The sequence below is a fragment of the Zonotrichia albicollis genome, chromosome 3 (assembly GCF_047830755.1).
Source record: "Zonotrichia albicollis isolate bZonAlb1 chromosome 3, bZonAlb1.hap1, whole genome shotgun sequence".
Classification (NCBI taxonomy): Eukaryota; Metazoa; Chordata; class Aves; order Passeriformes; family Passerellidae; genus Zonotrichia; species Zonotrichia albicollis.
Window position 1 is genome coordinate 10,687,399 of NC_133821.1, and position 18,111 is coordinate 10,705,509.

Genomic DNA, 18,111 nt, shown 5'->3' on the forward strand with positions numbered 1-18,111 from the left:
AAAGGTTGGTTTGACAGGAAAGGCTGCTCTCTGCAGCCTGCCTCCTCAGCCAAATGATAAATGCTTCGCTGTGCTCTCCCTTGTCTCTGATGTGGTTTTGACAGATGTATCTTGATTTTGTTTGCGGTTTACACAACCACATGTCAGCCGTACAAATGTCCAAGGCAGAGTTCTGTTTTGTGCAACAAACAATATGAAATGTAATTTTAAAAAAGAAAAAAGGGTAAATAATTCTATTTCATAGCATAATTTTTTTTTCCTTTTTATAAAATCAGAAAGCCATTGGCCATGCAGATACTTTCATAAATTAGGTTAAAAAAATAAAAGTGTAGCATGTGAAAGAAAATCCCAGAGACCTGGGAGTGTAACAAGGCACGCTCTGCTTTTAAAACCCTACTAGTAAACAAAAGTACTGCCCATTTGCAGCGAGCGTTTCAGATCCCTTCAAACCACGCCAATGCTGCCAGTCGAAAAGGGCAAGACCGCAGCCTATCAACCCCAATGAGTGCCTGGACCAGCTGCAAACTCCCCCTGCAGTGATGTTGGGGATGTGGCACTGCCTGTGCCTCTCCTCGGGGAGCCCACAGGAGCGCTTGGGGTTGTCGGAGGCGCAGTACATCATCACATGATGTGCTGGAGCTTGTCTGGGGCTCGCTTTGGCCACAGAGTTAAACCATAATAGGGCAGTAGGCGCTGGGAGGTTCAGCAGGATCCTCCCGCAGCCTTCCCTGGCCTCCAAGACGGCCGCCAAACTGTGCTGGGGAGCTGCAGCTCTGGAGGTTTTGTGGTGGCAGCAGATCCTGCCGGTGCATGGGTGTCTGTCTGCGCACGTGTCTGTGTGCAGAGCCATGTGCGTGCACACGCAGACGTCATGTGAACAAGTGTGTGCTGTTTCTGCAGAGTAATCGGTCTTCCCCTGAAACGTGAATATCTCTACATGTAAGGGGAAACACAGCTACTGCTAAGCTGTATTTTGAGTGAGACTTGAAACCCCCTCCCAGTAATTCCCCATATTGCACTTCCCAGACATGGATACTAAAGGTGAGGTTTCTTTCCCAGAGTGGTGGAGGGCAGTGCCCATTTCCATGTGCTGCCTGCCATCTGACGGAAGGCGAGCAGAAGTGTAGGGTGTGATCAATGAAGCAGGAGCCTGGCGGAAGGGATTTGTAGTCTTCCAAGCTCTGGAGCCATACTAAATCACCAAATATGGAGGAGCGGTGGTATGATGTAACGCTGTATTTACGTACGGCGCCGCTCCGCTCAAAAGACAAAACACAGTATCTGTCAAGCAAGAATTAAACATGCTGTCGTCCCCGTGGTCCCAGCTGGGTCCCTGGGCTGGGGGGATGGCCGTGCTGAGGAGTTGTGCAGAGGGGAACCTCCTGTGCTGAGGGTTTGCTCTGGCGCTTGCTGGGTGCGGGAGGCTCAGCGAGCCAAGCGTGGCTTTGGCGTGGCGCAGGTGACGCCAAGCGAGGAGGATTTGGGCCGGCGCGCCGTCACGGGGCTGTTCAGTCAGAAAGGGCTGTGGTTTCACCTGGCTGTAAACGCTGCTCTGAGCACAGGCAGTGGCTGAGGAGGGGGCACAGTGGCAGGACCTGCTCCTGCTCACTGTACACGTAGGTGGGCTTGGCTGGGAGCAGGCTTGGCGCCGTGCAGGAGGGTCCACGGAGCGAGCCGTGAGTGTGTCCTGAGTAGGGATGGAGTTGTGGCTGTCAGGACTCTTCTGCCCCAAGGTTTCTGGCTCTGGTGCTCAGCCATAGCCATATGGATGGGAGGTCCAAGATTGCAGGTTCTCTGCATCTCCCTGGCTGGGTTGGAACTGAGCAACGCTGAGGTTCCTTGGTTCTTCCTGTTGGTTGGAAATGAAGCCTGGCTTTGGGAAGGGGAAAAGGTGCACCAGGAGTTATGGGGTCTTGTGCTGTTCCTCCCCTTCTTGTTTTCATCTCCCTTTTCAGGTGGAGTTCAGCTCCCTTGTGTCACAAAGAAGTGTGGTGATAGCTGGAGTGACCCATTGCTCGTAGCCAATAGTTTGAGGACTCCAGCAGTACAATTTCCAGTGAAGGTCTTGGAGCCTGAACCGTGAAGTTCAGTCTTCAGGAAGGCCCCTGCAAAGAACCTCAAATTCTTCCAATTCAGCTATTTATATCTGATTTCTGTGCAAGAATGCAAAATGCAAGATTTGAGTGTGTAATTAAGGGGAAAAAAAAAGATAGAGCCTGCCTTTGGAAAAATACACAGAAGTTGGGGAAGTGATTCTTTCTGCTAAGAGACCATAAAATACATATTTTGTAGCAATATAAAAATTCTCCCAATTAGTTTTGAGGACGGAAGAAGTGTTCCAGGTTAGGCCTGGATGCAGAGGTGCTGTGGGTGAGCTCTGGGTGCAGTTTTTTCCCTGCCTGCAGTTTTCTGGTCAGTAAGTTGGGGTGTTACAGTAAAAGAGAATCGTAAGTAATGGTTAAAGATCTACGGAGCAGCAAGGAGGCAGCGACTCATTCAGATGCAGGGAGAAATGTCTGTTTTAACTGTCTTTAAGCTGCTCTTTATCTTGCCATTTTCCAGCGACAGGGATGAGGACAGGAGCTTGTATGTGTGTGTGTGCAGCCTGTGCAGCAGCTGTGGGATCCATTCAGGTGCAGGCATGTGTCCGTACCTGGCTCCTCCATGTGGGTGTCTGCCTGTGCACGGCTCTGCCTTGCTATAAAAATTTGAGTGATGCTGATCCAGCGCCGGAGCTGAAATGCCATAAATTTAACTGAAAATTAATAGGATATGTTGTGTGGGTCCAGCGAGGCAGCTTTCATCAATATGTATGTCAAAGCCTCACCACCAGATACCGGCAGCCCGTGATTTGCAGTGAGGGCGATGGCAGGGCTTTAGTTATCCGCTCTTGTATTTTACAATAGGGGGAAATATTAACTGAAGTATCTGGAGATCAGTGAATGTAAAATCGCTGCTCACTTATTGAAAAGGCTGAGGAAATATTTATCGCCCGCCCGTGTCAGGTTTTGGCGGTTTGTTTGTTGGATGTGTGAATCCGAGGGAATTAATGAAAGGTTGGGGCTGGGGTGAAGGAGGATCTCAAATGTTACTTGGATGCAGTTGGGGGAGCACTTTGGAGTCGGTATGATGCCGAGCGTGGATCCGTGGATGCTCTATTTACTGTACAAAGAGGGGGGGAGGAGGGGAGGTCATTTTTACCGCTCGAATCCGATATTCTCAAGCTGCTTGTGACATTCAAATTAAACACGTGGGAAAATAATGTAAGAAATCCCTCTGTCTGCTGCAGTCGGGGGAAGGTGAACGTCATTTGGTACTAAATTTGAGACTGAGTATTGTTTGATTATTACAGTCCTTGGGAAGTAATGTCTTTAAGCAGAATTTTTTTGGGGCTGTTAGTAGTTGCCATTGTAACTCTGTAGGTTGTGATTGTCGATTCCTTGTTTTGTTTTGTTCTGGAGACAAAAAAATACTGCTGTCTGCACGGAATAGTTGGCATTGTAATTGGACAATAAGATGAAAACTTAAAAATAGAGAGGGGGGGAACAGGGAATATGGGAAGATTTTGAAGTCAAATTCTATCTGCTTTCCCCATACAAAGAAAGAGAGAGAGCAGGCTGGGTGAAATATTGCAGACAGGAAAAAATAGTGAGGGTGCTACCCAAAGGCTCCCGCTCCCGAGGTTTGGAGCGCTGCGTACAAGCTGTATTTGTAAATAAGGCAGAGAAAGGTTGTGAACCGGCAGCTTGGCTGTTTTGTCAAAGTACAATGTCAGAGAAACTCTTTCTAAGACAAATTGTAAATAGAAGTGTCACGATGATTGCATGATTGAGCTCTAGAAGTGTCTTGCAATTGTTGGCATTGTCAGAAGACTTTTGAAAGCTTAATTAAAGGCGGTGGCCTGTGTGGCTGTGAAATTTACTTCTCGGGGGGGGAAAAATGTAAAAAATGTAGGGGATCAAAAAGTTGCTGTAATGCTGCTCGAGCAGGGATAGAGAGAAGAGTCAATAGTTTCCCTGCTTTCCCCGTTGCCTTTTATAAATAACGTTTTTTGAAGAAGCAAGCACGTGACACCAGTATCATCCTTTGTACGAGGTAAAGATTGTGTTAGTTTTCCTATTCCCTGCTGTTCCAGACAGTTAATGTAAAAATGGCTCTTTATTGGAAACACAAATATGAGTTCACTTGAAGCACAGAAGCAGGGTAGAAAGTTTTCCTCTGCCTTCCAGGGGAGCATCACAGTGTTGTGGTGCCCTGAATATTTCTGCTGGGCTTTTTTGTTTCCTGCAAACCAGATCTTCTGAGGGGATGAGAAACATATTTTGTGATCATTCTCCTATTGCATGACACACAGAATTGTGGAGCTGTCCATGAGCAGAGGCATCACCGTATCCAAAATGCTGGTGGTTCAAGAGAGGCAGCCTGGCACATGTTAAGCTCCATATAGATCTTGAAAGGTGCACGTTGGCACCACGTGCTGAAAGCTTTGGAAATCATGCGCGTAATGAGCGCAAGGCTCTGCACCGACAGTCCCGGCAACGAATGCTGGGCCACGGAAACTGAGGCAGGGAGTGAATTAAACAATTTCTAATTAGCCCAATGGGAGAAGGGAAGTCTTCCCTAAACATTCCCATAATTTGGTAATGCCTCTTTTAAAGAGGAGGAGGCCTATTAGCATCACCCCGTTTTGTATATGCAACCCTCAGCCCACGAGCTCGCTCCTGTTTCATTCAAATAATAAAAACAATTAAAGAGGCTTGTGAGGCACTGTCAGGCAATGGGATCCTCCGGTTGTTTGCCTGCGTGCATCCTCATTTGGACTAAATTTTTTTTGGACAAAATTCCCTTCAGGCTTTGGTCTGTTTTTATACCCACTAGTACCAGCTTTGTGCAGTAAAAGGCGTTTAGCATCAAGCTGGACATGGCCTGGCACAGTGCCACTTGTGTTTTGTTGTGTTTTTTTTTGGAGCTAATCGCTGCGGATCTCTCGTTACCTTTCTGCTTGTTGTGATTTTGTTTGGGTCACGGTGCTGCCAGGGATGTTGTGAGTCCAAGGAAGTTGTCTTGTCCCAGTGGCAGGCATTTGAACGCAGCTTCCGTCCGGGAGCGCTTGGTTTTATGTGTCAGCTACTGGGGTACTGCACAAGTCCATGAAAGACATCAGGTCCGTGTATTTCAGTGTGTTAAGTCTTACATATTTGTGTGCTCATACTGGTAGCATGGCCCTAAAATAAACGATTGGGTGGATTTTTTCTTTGTTTTTCCCTTGGGCTAATGAACATAACTTTGTCTCTCTGTGTACATAGACAGCAGCTCCAGCCTGACGCCTGGTGATGTCGGGCATAGCAGGTTTGGCCCATGTAGGTAGACACCAGTACATGGATTGCTGTGATTTATGGCGTACTTTTAAGAACAACAGGCACATTAATGGACCCACAAACCACCCAAGCGGTTGGGATGATCTGATAATGAAGTTCCATGAAACACAGTTGGCTCTGGAGGGGCCCCCATCTTGGGTGTGCTTTGCTCCGCCAGATGTGGCTCAAACTCTTGCAGGAGCTGGACTGGTGACTGTGGACCCCTATGGATGAGCAGACCAAGTGCTCACATTATTCAAACCTTCCCATGTTGGTGCCAAATGCATTTTAAAGCCCATAAACATCCTCCCTGTCTCTTTAATTGGGTTTAGTATGCAACGCATCCCGCACGGGGTTCAGCCAGTTTGTTTTCCAACCTTTATTGGCCAGCTGCACTCGCTGTGCATCTTTAAAATATTTCAGCGAGGCTTTTTTTTCTGCTCTTCCATCACCGAGGCTGGTAACTTGGTGTCTCATTCTTCATTCGGAGGTGGCATTGCCTGGGGTTGGCGAGGGAAAGGTTTGCGGTGTGGGGTGTGGCGAGGTCAGCCCCGATCCCAGCAGGGAATTTGTGTTCTTCATTTGCCTTTACAATCGGAGCACAGCTACTGTACCTTGGAGCAGCTCTCAGGTGTGAGCTCAGATGGGCGCATGTAAATGTCCTGTCAGATGCAACGCAGGAATATTAATGTTTCCTCAGCACCACGCTATAATAAAGCTGTACACAGCCAGCTTAATATGCAGCCGGGCTGGGGAATTGTATAAAACTTCGATAGCCCAGTATGAATGACAGCGGTGGAAAAAAAAATTCAATATGCCACAGTTTGCATTCTTGTTTGCCTTTGATCTAAAGCAAAATGAAAACATCCTCTCCTCTCCCTCCTCGTTCTGAATAGGTGTCCTTCCTCTGCAAAATTGGATAGTAAGTAAGAAAAGAAGACAAAGTACGGGGGCACGGTGCTGAATTATTTGAAGCACATTAACTTCAGCCCGCTGGGGGATGTAATTTTTTCAAGTATTAGCAAACATTTATTTTTTATACTTGAGATTGTTGGCATTGCTTTTCTTGCTTTTTTTAGCATCTGGGTCTGGTTGAAACAAAGAAAACAGAGCCACCACAAACAGGGGCTGGAGCCCCCTTTGCCCTCTGGCTTGGGCACGGCTCAGGCTGTGCACCCTCCTTGCAGAGGTTTCATTTGCATCTTTTTGTGTGTTTGAATCTTCAGCTCCATCCGAAGGTGCCTGCTGTTCAGTGCGGTTGTGTTCGAGGATTTTTAATAATGTGCTCATTTAACTGAATCAACAGCTGTCAGGAGCGGTTGTAGTAAATCCACAAAATGCACAAAGAAAAATACATACGTTCCCTGAAACAAAACACTTGAAACAAATTGGCTGCCAAAAAAAGCTGCTGAATTCTGGGTTTGCAGACAGTGCACCAAAGTGTTTCTTCTCTCTGCTTTCCCCGGAGACCTCTCCCCACTTGCCTGCTGCAATTCTACTGGAACTTTTTAGCTGAACAGGTTGCTTTTAAAGAAAAAATCCTATCACTTCCCCATCTGGCGGGTACAGAACTCAGCTACAGCTCGGATTTTTTGTTTTTTCACACGAAATAGCTGAGACACCAAGAGTGGGGCAAGAGCAAAAGCCAAATAACTGCATTGCCGGCAAGGCAGGAGTATCCCTGGGAAATAGCTGCCAGGAGAAGCTGTTCCTCCCTCCCTGCCCTTCCAGGTAGGCGTTGTCAGGGTGCTGCAGAGGGTGCAGGGTTCCCCCTGGCGTGGGTGTGCTGCTGGAGGGAAACGTGGGGAGCTTTGGTCAGTCAGAACCAAGGGCTTTCTGCTTCCAACCTCCCCTGCTTTGCCTAAATGCTGCACAATTACACCTACAATTTGATCTTAGCTGCAGATAGAAAAACCTCTGCCTAAATAAACAATGGAATTACTGCTGAGCAACAAAGGCTCAAAGAACAGCCCTGCCTTTAGTGGTGTTATTATTGTTGTTGTGGATAATAATATTATTATTACTATTGTTATTATTACTGCTATTACTACAGCTATTACCTCTTTAAAATTATGCATCACTGTTCCTTGTTCCTTTAGGAAGTGAGGAGTTTAATTTTGCATTAATTGCTTGCTTAATTGATTTATCAGGTAGGGAAATAGAAAACGCAAAAATACAAATGTGTTGTGTTGTTCTGTCCCCCCCCCCCCCCCAATATTCGCAACAATTAATTTGTCACCCAGCATTACTTTGCTTTAGCGTCACAGCTGGGGTTTTTTTTCAGATATTGAATGAATCATCTGGGTTTTGTTGCATTTTAGCTACTGAGTTTGTTCTTTGTGGAGTAAGAGAATAGATGAGCAGAACTGTGGTTCTTCGGGCAGGGCATGGCGGGCGCACGGAGCATTTACTGAGTGAGGGTGGCCGGGGGCTTCTCCCCGTGTTTCTCTGTTACTGGTGCTGATTTTCATGTTTAGGGAAGAGTTGTTGTGCACTGAGAAACAGCAGTCCAGAAGCCTTGTTCTCTTTGAGGAGCTGGAACACAGTGGGATGTATTTGGAAAAAGAGATAGAGGCTGTATTATTTTGTAATAAACTATAAACTGTCCTATGTTAAATTTATGTTACGTTAGAAAAAATCAATAAGGAAAAATTAAATTCTGATAAAGATACTCTTGGATCTTAGAAAATAACTGCTGTCCTTTTAACTAAAACATTTGAGGAGCTTCAAAGAGTATGTATTTCTTCTGATCTTAGAGCTGTGTGACTGGTAGCAGGGAAAAAAAAATCTTATTCTACATACAAGTGGATTGCTTAACAAGTCAGCACAGACACATACTTGTTTGTACCATAGAGATAAAAATTCCTGTATAAAAATAATTCAGTTGCTGACAGCAGGCATTGTGCTGGGGCTGCCTCTTTTGTGTTGGCCGGGGGTCAGGGACCACGGCTCCCACTTTCTGCCGGGGGGGAGGCTGTCACCATCGCTTGCTGGAGCCTGGAAATAAGTTAATTGCTTTATTTTAGGGAATGCTCAGAGCCCAGCAGTGTGGTTTTTATGTCTCTGGAAATACAGAAAAAAGTGAGGGGGAAAAAATCTCCTAATGGGGGGACATGGCTTGAAGGCAGTTTGGGAGACCGTGGCCTTCAACAGCTCGGCGGCCCGGCGGTAGTTTCTAAACTTTTGTTTTGAATCTAATTCTGATTTATGCTGTCACATCCCATACTGGCTTTCCCTGGACACTTTTTGTGTGAAATAATGTTGGTGTTGGGGGGGAATTGCTGAAAACTGGGGACTCGTGGCCCATCCAGATGTTTGCTGTTGCACGGCGCCGGGTCCTGTTGTGCCCAATAAATGTGAAAAAAGCGGGGCATTATTAGCACAGCTCCGGGCATCATCTGGTTTGCTCTGCAGGGCTGCAGGTAGCGTAAGCCACGAGGTCGGGGAAGGCTGGTGAGGTGGGAATAGGAATTATTTGACCATTCACCCACCCTTCCAATGGGAATTGTTTGACCATTCACCCGCCCTTCCAAGCCAGGGTGCCGGGGAGGCAGCCAGCGCTTCCCCCCCTGCCCAGCTGCTGGCGGGCTGGCTGGCAGCGGTGCGTGCCCTGCTCTGTGCCCTGCTCTGTGCCCTGCTCTGTGCCCTGTGGCACGGCTGGATCAGGCTGCGAGCGGAGCCAGGCTGGGAGCGGCGAGCGCTGCCCCCGCAGGCTCCGCGGGCTCGGTGGCCCCAGCCCCGCTCCGGAGCTCCGCGACTTCGCTGTGCCACGCTCCGGTGCGAGCTCTCTGCAGCCCTCCCTGTAAACGCAGCCCGTCCATAAAATTAATGCTGCTGCACTTTGATGAAAATAACGTTTTTATAATACGTTTGCTGTTTACATGGAAGATGTGACTTGAGGGGAAAAAGGCTTTTTTGGAGGGTGGTGGAAATCTTGTTAATCTGCTCTCGGAGAGCGGCACACAATACTGCCTATGAGCAAGTCTGTGCTGCTTTTGATAAATTACCATGTTTAGAGATAGGTTTGGCTCTTAAGGGCTTAGTTTTCTGAACAAAGTCCATAACAATGTTTTCTGCCTCTGTTTGTCTCCAGCCCCTTTGGCTTGACTCGGAGCCCTGTGTTTAGCTGAAGCTCCGTCTGGAAGATATAACAATTTTGCATTAAAAAAATAAGGAAATCACAGGAAGAAAAACCCTTTTGCTTTTTGGATGAATCTTACTGATAATTTGCTAAAGCTCATTTGAATTTTAAGCACTTCTTTAATCTTCAAAGGCTAAATTGCTTTATGAATATGCATGGTGTGGGCAGACTTTAGTTCATTACCTAGTTGTAAATTCTAATGACCATTAGGTCCTTGCAGTAATTGCGAATTGTTTTGCATTTTTGATTGGCCTATTAACATGTGCATTCGGCACACATCAGGCCAGCCTGTCAGGCTGCTGAAGGAGAAAAAAAAGGTGAAAATTGTTTTATAGCACCAAGATTCTTAGATTTTCAATCTTGGAAAATTGATGATGTAAAAAAATTAAAGCGGTGTTTTTTCTTCTCAAGATTGAAAGTTCACCAAGAGATTTGACATATTTAATTTACATGATGACTTTGCACTCCTTCATTAATGCAATTTGCATATGAAGCTGTTGTTAATCACTTTTGATCATGTTTTGTGTATTAGCTGCCTCAGTGGCTCTTCTCCCTCAGATGCTCCAGTAGAAAGCAGCAAAATGATGCATCTTCTTGCCAAGTTTCCTTTAGTGAATTGCGGAATTAGGAGTCTAACCTTGAGTAATTAAATATGTTCTATCAGTTCTCTTTTAATGTTAAGTACACTTGGTTGGAAGTGTAGAAGGAAATTGTTCCCATTTGGGGGAGACATTCCTTTAAAAAATAATCCTACATGTGTAGATAGAAAAGAATTATTTTCTGTGCGCTGGAGATGCCAGGGCCGGAGGGAGAGGTGACAGCAGGGCAGGATGTGGCGGTGCCTGGTCCCCTCTCTGCTGTGACCAGTGGTGGAAGCAGGGCCCCAGGGCCCATCCTGTGGCTGCAGAGCTGCTGCTGGCACTGGGGTGGTGGCCCTGCCTTTGGGGACACGGGGCTGCAGAGCTGCTGCTGGCACTGGGGTGGTGGCCCTGCCTTTGGGGACGCTGCACAAAGGGCAGGGAGCGCCCTGTTTGTGGCACAAGTTGTGCTGCTGGCGCTGCTCCTCTGCCACTGCAGCCTCCCAGTTGCCTCATCACAAGGAAGGGTCTTTTTCTGCTGCCTGTCCGGGCAAGGTGTTAATCATGCAGCCCTGGCAGGGGAAACTGGGAGCAGCCTGGCTGGGAGCCTGCTCAGCTCTCATAACCTGCCCGGGCATCCGTGCCCAGGCAGTGCCAGAGGCCGTCTGCCATCCCTCCTGCCTGGCTGGGGCTTGGCCTGGCCCCTGTCCCTGTCCCTGTCCCTCACGCAGGCAGCCCCTCAATTCCTGGCTGTGGGATCGGGCCCTTGCCGGTGCTTCATCCCTTTTCCTGTCCAGCCTTGGTAATTGATGCTCAGCTTTGGTTGGAGAGTTTATCACTGGTAAGGAGATGAATCAGAGGGGTGAAACAGATACCCTGATTAAAGGAACTGCCTAATGAAAGAAAATAAATGGAGAGGGAAAAGGACCATTCTGGAAGGAACAGAAGTATAATTTTAACCTCAGAGGAGACCTGCTGCTGCCCTCCATGACTTCCACCCATACCACGCTAAAAGCGTGGTGCAGTTCAAAGTTGTTAATATTCAGCTGGGAAACAGTATCCAGAACACAAATAAATTATTAAGTGCATGAACTTTTTCGGCAGTAAGATGAACTGATGGGGTCCATCTGCGAGATCCAGGGGCTTTTTATTTGTGTGTGTTGAACGATTCTGCCCTCTCCGACTTCATAGCCTTTGGTCCCTGGCCAAGTGCATGCATAATTGATTCCACACGCGCTATCATTTTCTGGATGTAATTGCTTTAGTAAGATATGTTGAAATCTAATGGATAATTTACTATATGAAAATGACAAAAAAGTAAACGTTCGTGTTTTGCGCGGAGAGGAGAGTGCCCAGGTGACCTGCGTGGTCACCCACATGAAACCCACGTGGACCATCTGCCACAGGCAAAGATGGAGGTAAATTGCTGCAGGAGTTCAGAGCAAACTCTGGAATTAATTGGAGTTTTACAACACAGGTGAAAGCAAAACAGTGGCGTTGTTTGGAAACTTTTATTTTTTCTGGAGCGATGACTTATTTGCTTTTCTGATTGCCAGAATGAGAACTCAGGAAAAAGTTCTCTGCAGAAGGCAAGGGGGTAGTATTTTTAAAAAATCAGTGTGTCCTGAACTTGCTGTCCAGTGCTGCAGAAGGTCCTGGTGCTGGTGTCTTGCCTGGCAAAAAGATCTACTCTTCTGGCTGCTTAAATAGTGCACCAAATTAAAATCAATGTATCAGTTGGGCTGGGTTTAATTTTAGAGATTTCGGAAGTGTGAAAATATCAAACCCACCAATAATTCCATCCCCATCCAAAGGAAAATATTCCACTTGAAAATTTGACATCACATTGGTCTTTAAGAAATTATTTGTTAATCTTACTTCCTTTCCCCCTTGCTTCCCAGTCCTGAAATACTTTGTATTCCTTTCCACAATTTTTTAAAATACACTTTTGAGGTGGTGTAGACACAAAAACATTTTCTCATTTGCTTTTCCCCCCTTGCCATGATGTTTTCAATGTACTGAAAGAGGAAAAAAATATCCAAGGCAAACCCACATAACTGTAGCAAAACTGTTTCTGAGCAAGTCATAATAATGAACAACACATGATCTGAAATGTGATCAGCAAACATATACTTATGCCAAGGAATTTTTGCCATTCACATAGCAAGGTTCTGTAAATCAGTAAACCGCGGCAGAGGAGCCCCCTGCGCGGCGAGGGGAGGAGCAGGAGCAGGAGCAGGAGCAGGATGGACTGCCCTGCAGAGCTGTCTTGGTGCAGAGCAGGGAATGGGAACAAGTTTTCTCTCTTCCACCTCGTCTCCCTCTCAATCCACGCACCAGTTTAAAGAGGGAAAGTGCAGCCTGAGCTGTCCTCAAAAGCAAAAGCAGACAAATAAGTAGCAGAGGAATGAAATTTCATCACAACGTGTTTTATGGGATTTTTTTTTTCCTTCCCCCACCTCCCCATCTTACACAGAACCAAAATGTAAATTACTTTCTGGTCCTAATTGGATTTAATTATTTCTTTAGGAGAGGATGGGTGGGAGGGGGTAGGAATGGCACACAGCTGTCCTACCAAAACAAAGGAGGCAGAAAGCCCTCACTTTCCCCCATGTTGGCTAATGAGCGGTGCCGAGGATCCTAGTGCTGGCGAGCAAATGGAGCGCTCTGTAACCTGGGCAAGGAAGGGGTAAGCGCTGTTGGAGCCGGGAGCATTCGGAGCAGGCCAGCCTAGCTGTTGGGAAGTGCACTTCAGTGGTCATTTGTGGTTTCCTATTAATTTCTGTAAGTGCCCTGTGTTTTAGAGCACCCAGCCTGGGTGCTCCCGGCCCTTCCCTTCACGCAGGCCTCAGCCCTGTGGTGAGAGCCGCCCTCAGTGTTGGGCTGTGAATCCCTTGGCCCCGCTCACCTGGGAAGCTGCAGCTCCCTGTGGCACTGCAGGCAGGGACTGGGAGGGATTTGGGTGCCCTGCGCTTGGTGGGGTGCTCTCTGTGCCCCCCAGCTGGGCTCTGGGCGAGCCCATGCTGCCACACTGCGCCCGTGGATCTCCAAGAGCTTTGCAAGCTTTAATGAATGTGACCACTAACGTGATTTATAGTGCGATTCATTATTGGTATTGGAGGGACTGTATTCTTATTTTGTCATTTGCTGTTAAAATTAATACACTCCATGCTGGCTATAAAAGTGTATTTGCATTTAATTGCAAGTCAGAATGAATTAGTGGATATGATTTAAACCTGAACTCACTCCCTAAAAAGAAGTCTTCGGTGGGGAAGGAAAAATCAAGCTCTGTGCTGGATTTCTTTGGTGGACACAGGGATGGAGACAGGAGTCGGGGAGAGGAGGGGGCAGGCGGGGGCTTGCTTCTTTTTTGTTTTTTAATTCTTGAGGTTGCTTTCAGCAAAAAATGCCTTTGCCAGGAGGGGCTTAGGCAAAGTGGTCAAGCACATCTGCTCCTGGGAAGGTAGGGAAGAAAAGAGGTTACTAGTAATAGGGCAGCAGCACAAAGGGAAAATTGTACACTGGAAGCATTAGTCTCCTCGGCGGTGGTGTGGCCAGACTGGTTTAGCAGACAGGATGATAGATTGCTTTGTCAAGGGTCCCAGGGTGTGCCCTGAACTTGAAGCACTTTGTTTATCTTGAATAGAAAGGGAAAAGCACAGACATAATCGATGTCTAGTTTTTTAGGAGGGAGGAAGAGGTAGAGGAGGGAGCGAGGGGGTGGTGGCGGGGGGGAGGCCCTGGCTGTGGCTCTCCATTAACAGATGAACTTGGCTGAAGTCCAGAGTTTGATGAGAGAGTGTCACAGCTCCGGGGCCGGCCAGCCTTTTCAATAATTTTCTTTTTTTTAATACCTGCTGACTGCACATCAAATGCTCCCAGGTCTTTTGGCTAAAGGCAAGAAGAGGGAGAGGGGAGGGGGGGAAAGACACAGCTCCATTTTTTCCCTCTGAACCAGTTGAGACCAGTCCCTTGGCCACGCACGCAGGTTCTATCATCTTTCCTGGCTCGCTGTTGGGAAAAAAAAAGAGTTGTCGCCGTGCCAGTAACCTGAGGGCCCAGGACAGGAAAAAAAAAAAAATAGGGGGTTGCTGTTCTGAGAGGCAAACTAAGCTAAAGGAGTGTGAGAGCAGGAGGGGCGTGCGTGCGTCTGGGAGATTTCAGAGATAGCAGGAGTTAAATTGGGGGGTGAGAAGCATCTGCCTGCCTGGGGAGAGCACACCCTGGGGGCAGACCCCAGTGCAGGTCCACAGCTTGTGCATGACAGCAACCTTTTCATGGTGGCTCCCACCCATTCAAATTACTATGGGAAACACAATCAAAGTGATCCCCTAGTGCAGAGCTGCGCTGGGTGTGAGGGTGGCTGCACTTCCAGCCTTTATGGAGCCCTCACAGAACATCGGCCGTGCCCGACGTCGAGGTGCTTAGTCAGGAGGTGAGAATACAGACAAAATGCCTTGGTGGTGAGAATAAAGACAAAATCCGAGATCTTTACTGGGTTCCCATTGTTTTTACTTAAAGTTCCTTGCTTTGCAAGAGGTGGATGTGGAAAGTTCCTTGCTTTGCAAGAGGTGGATGTGGTGGGCATGTAGTACATGAGGCTGCAGAGATGCTCCAGGTCGGAGCTTCTTCCCAAGGATTCCTGGCTGGGCGTCTGGTTGGCCCCAGAGTGCCTGTGACTTGGAAACACAATCTGAATTTGTGGCTGTTTTGGGTGTTTTTATTTTTTTGTTGTTTCCGATTATGCCGTTTCTGACAGTTGTTCAGCTACTTACCAGTCTTGGCAGGAGGCTGAGCCTGTAACATCCTGACATTTTTGCTTTTTAACAGGCCAGTCTCATCGTGCTGGAACAAACAGCAGCTTAACTGCGTTTCACTCTGGCTGATTTGAATAACGTGTACTCTGGTCAAACAAGAAACTCCTCAAAGGAAGAGCTCGACGCCTTGTTTCCCGTCATGCTGATGGACGGTGGATTTCAAAGTGCTCGGGAAGGGCATAGCTGGGAAACTCCCCCCGCTGCAAAGGGCAGCGTTTTCAGAGGTGTGAAGGGTAGGTCGGAGTGGGTTGGGTCACCTCCTGTCCTCTGTCCCTTCGATGTGCTCCCAGCACCATGCCTTGCTGGAATGATGAGGTTTGCTTGGCACTAGAGGCTTTATGTCACGTAGCTGTCCCTCTTGGAAAGTGGGCACGTATAGGGATGGCCTCTGTTAGTCAAAGCTTTGCCTGACCACTTTCTTCCATGCGGGCATCCAGGTCTGTGAGCCATAGTTTTCAAGGAGGCTGGCAATGTCAAAGACTGCCATGGTTCCAGCCTTGTCTCCTCTCGTTCCCCTTCAGTTCTTAGCTAGCAGCTGGTGATGTGCAGTGCACTGAGCTCTGCTTGTGGGAGGAAAGTACAAAGGCTGGGAAGAGGCTGTGGGATACGGCTCCAGTGCCACAGCTCTGGGTCTGCAAATCTTCCTTACACTGGTTCTTCCCTTGCTCCTCATGTTTTGTGTCAGACTGTAACTGGTTTGATGGTGAGCTTCCCAGCGACTTGGCACCCCTGTGTTTTTTCCCAGGAGTTTGCCTGTGCACATGCCCAGCTCCTGTGTGTGTAATGCCTGCACAGGACTCCCTGTTATCTGCTGATCGAGGTGTTTACCTCTGCAGCAGCATCCATTACTGGGGACCTGATGTTAATGAGCACACCCTGGCACTGCCAGGGCGAGAGGGGCAAGTGCTGAGGCACAGGGCGGGTGGCTTGCTCAGGGTAAGGCCCGAGAGCTGCAGCACAGCGGGTATGAGAGCCCAGCCTCACTGCTCTTCCTCCCTGCCTGTGCTGAGCAAAGCTGGGAAGAGAAAAAGGATGTGGTTGCATCTCCAAACCGCCCTGCTCTTTACCAAGACCTTGGTAAGGAGTCCCCACCTGGCTATATCTCTGTCCCCGGACAGATGCAGTCGTGTGGTCTGGGGGCTGCGTGCTTGGCTGTGGCCGTGCAGTGCCACATCCCCTGGGTGACATTCACCTGTACGTCTGTGGGGAGGCAGCAGGACCTGCAGGGGCTCTCTGTGTTTGGCGCAAAGGTGGGCTGTATGTCCAGGAGACGTGGCAGTGATCTCTGGGTCAAGTACCCGTGTGTGGAGAGCCCGGCATAGATATTGTACAGTGGGGGGAACAATGGGGCTGTAACAGAGCTGCATGGAAGAGGCTCCGGCCGAGCAGCCGCTGCCTGAGGAGCGGTGTAGTGTTTCTACTTCAAACTGATTGAAGCACCGACTCCAAATCAATGCTGTGGGCTGTATAATTCACATTTCCTCGGTGCGGGATGAGCGCGAGCGGGCCGGGCGCGGTGCGGAATCAGATGCATCAGGGGTCAGCTCTTTATTTGTTCCATCACGACTTTTGCTCAGTTGTCGTGTAATTTATGGCTGCTTTCACATTGTCAAACATTTTCATTGCGGCTGCTTCCTAACACGCTCCTGACACAAACACGGCTGCCTAAAAGACACTGTATTGTTTCATAATCTGAGAGGAGGACTATAAAACATCAAATTACACTATCTTCAGGCTAATCTAAATGCACTACAGATTGAAATCAGAGCTCATTTGTCCCTGATGCAAATTATTAAGTTCTAATTATAAATATCCATTTAATTACCCCATACATTTTTATTCTGCAGACCTTCTCAGCAATTCTGTCTGAGATACAGTAGATGTATAGGAGAAAATCTGCAGTAATTAATGTGCATTTCCTAAATAATAAAGAACAAACATGAGCCACTTTGTTCATGGATGACATATCCGCACACACATTTTTAGCTATCCGTGTCACGGCGGCAGACGCTGAATGCTAATTCAAAAATAAATGGAAAAGACAAAAATTAAAAGTTTGGGGGTTTATTTCCCTCCTTTTCCTTCCTGTTGTGGAAAGAGCTGGGTCTTTCAGTGCCTTGTGCCCTCCTGGGGGAGGGATGAAGATGGCTCTGGAAGCACAGCATCATGTCCCTGGTCTCTGTCTCATGGAGGTGCTGATCCTGAAGCTGCCTTGTACTGGAAGCCCCAGAAATCCAGAAGCATCTTACAGCTGAACAAACTGAGGGAGCCTCTCTCTGCTGCTCCAGCCTCTCCAAATTCTCATTTTTGTGCCCAACAGCAGCTGGGCAGGTTACAGAAGCTCCTCTTGGGCAGCAGTAGGGGTGTTTGTGATCCCCTCCCTGCTTCTGTGCACTTGCAAAAGCCAAGGGCAGAACCAGACCCAGAGAAAGTGTTTGTGGGGCAGATCCTGCTCAGAGCTACCCCAGGGGTAAATCACTAAGGCCTTCCCTGCAGCCAGGAGAGTCACTGGGTAGGCACAGCAGTGTGAAGGAGCCTGGGCTCAACCCCTTATGGTTATTTATGCTCACATTAACAGAGGGCTTTGTCTACCAGCCACTGGAGTCCAGGATAAAAACTTGGAGAAGGTGGCAGAGTCGAGCCTGAATACAAGTGGTGCCTGTCAGAAGTCACCAAAGGAGCACATGTGTGAGTGTGTGTGCCCAAAAACATATCTGGGGTGGCAGTCTGACTGCATGGCAGCTAATGTGAGCAGTGCCACAGGCTGCATTCCATTGCACTCCCTGTTTATACCCATATTTGCATCTGCTCTCTGGGTGATAGAGGAGGCTTTCTGGAAAGGATACTTGTGTGTTGTCAGTAATTACAAACAGAAATTAGCTTTGTATTTTCTCAGACATATATTCCACTAAAGCTCCATTCATCTAATCAGTTAAGATGATGAGGGGCTGCAGCACTGTCCTTAATTCCCAAATAACTTTGTCCTTATTTATTACAATAGTTTTATCTCAAACTTTGTCCTAGAGTCACAGGGCTCTAAGAAGAAAATCGTAAAAGTGTTGGTAGGAGCCTAAGGACCTTTATATAAAGAAACCAAACAGAACCCAAGCCTGATTTCTTAAATAGAAAAATAATTACCTTGGCTTTTCTAGCAGCAGTATGTTTTTTGGAAAGATCAGCTTGTCTTTTTTTGTTGTTGTTTTCTTTTTTTTCCAGAA

General features: G+C 47.6%; 1 protein-coding gene across 9 annotated transcripts in view; it reads left to right on the forward strand.

The window, feature by feature from the left end:
• BCL11A (BCL11 transcription factor A) overlaps window positions 1-18,111 on the forward strand; it is a 73,809-nt gene that overhangs the window by 7,412 nt on the left and 48,286 nt on the right. The window contains exon 1 of one of the 9 annotated variants that reach the window (XM_074536656.1): window positions 14,022-15,126. The exons of the other annotated variants lie outside the window; for them this stretch is intronic. Coding sequence (XP_074392757.1) covers window positions 15,033-15,126 — 94 coding nt within the window. The 5' untranslated portion in view covers window positions 14,022-15,032. Of the gene's footprint in view, window positions 1-14,021; window positions 15,127-18,111 lie in introns of those variants that run through there. 9 annotated transcript variants of the gene reach the window in all.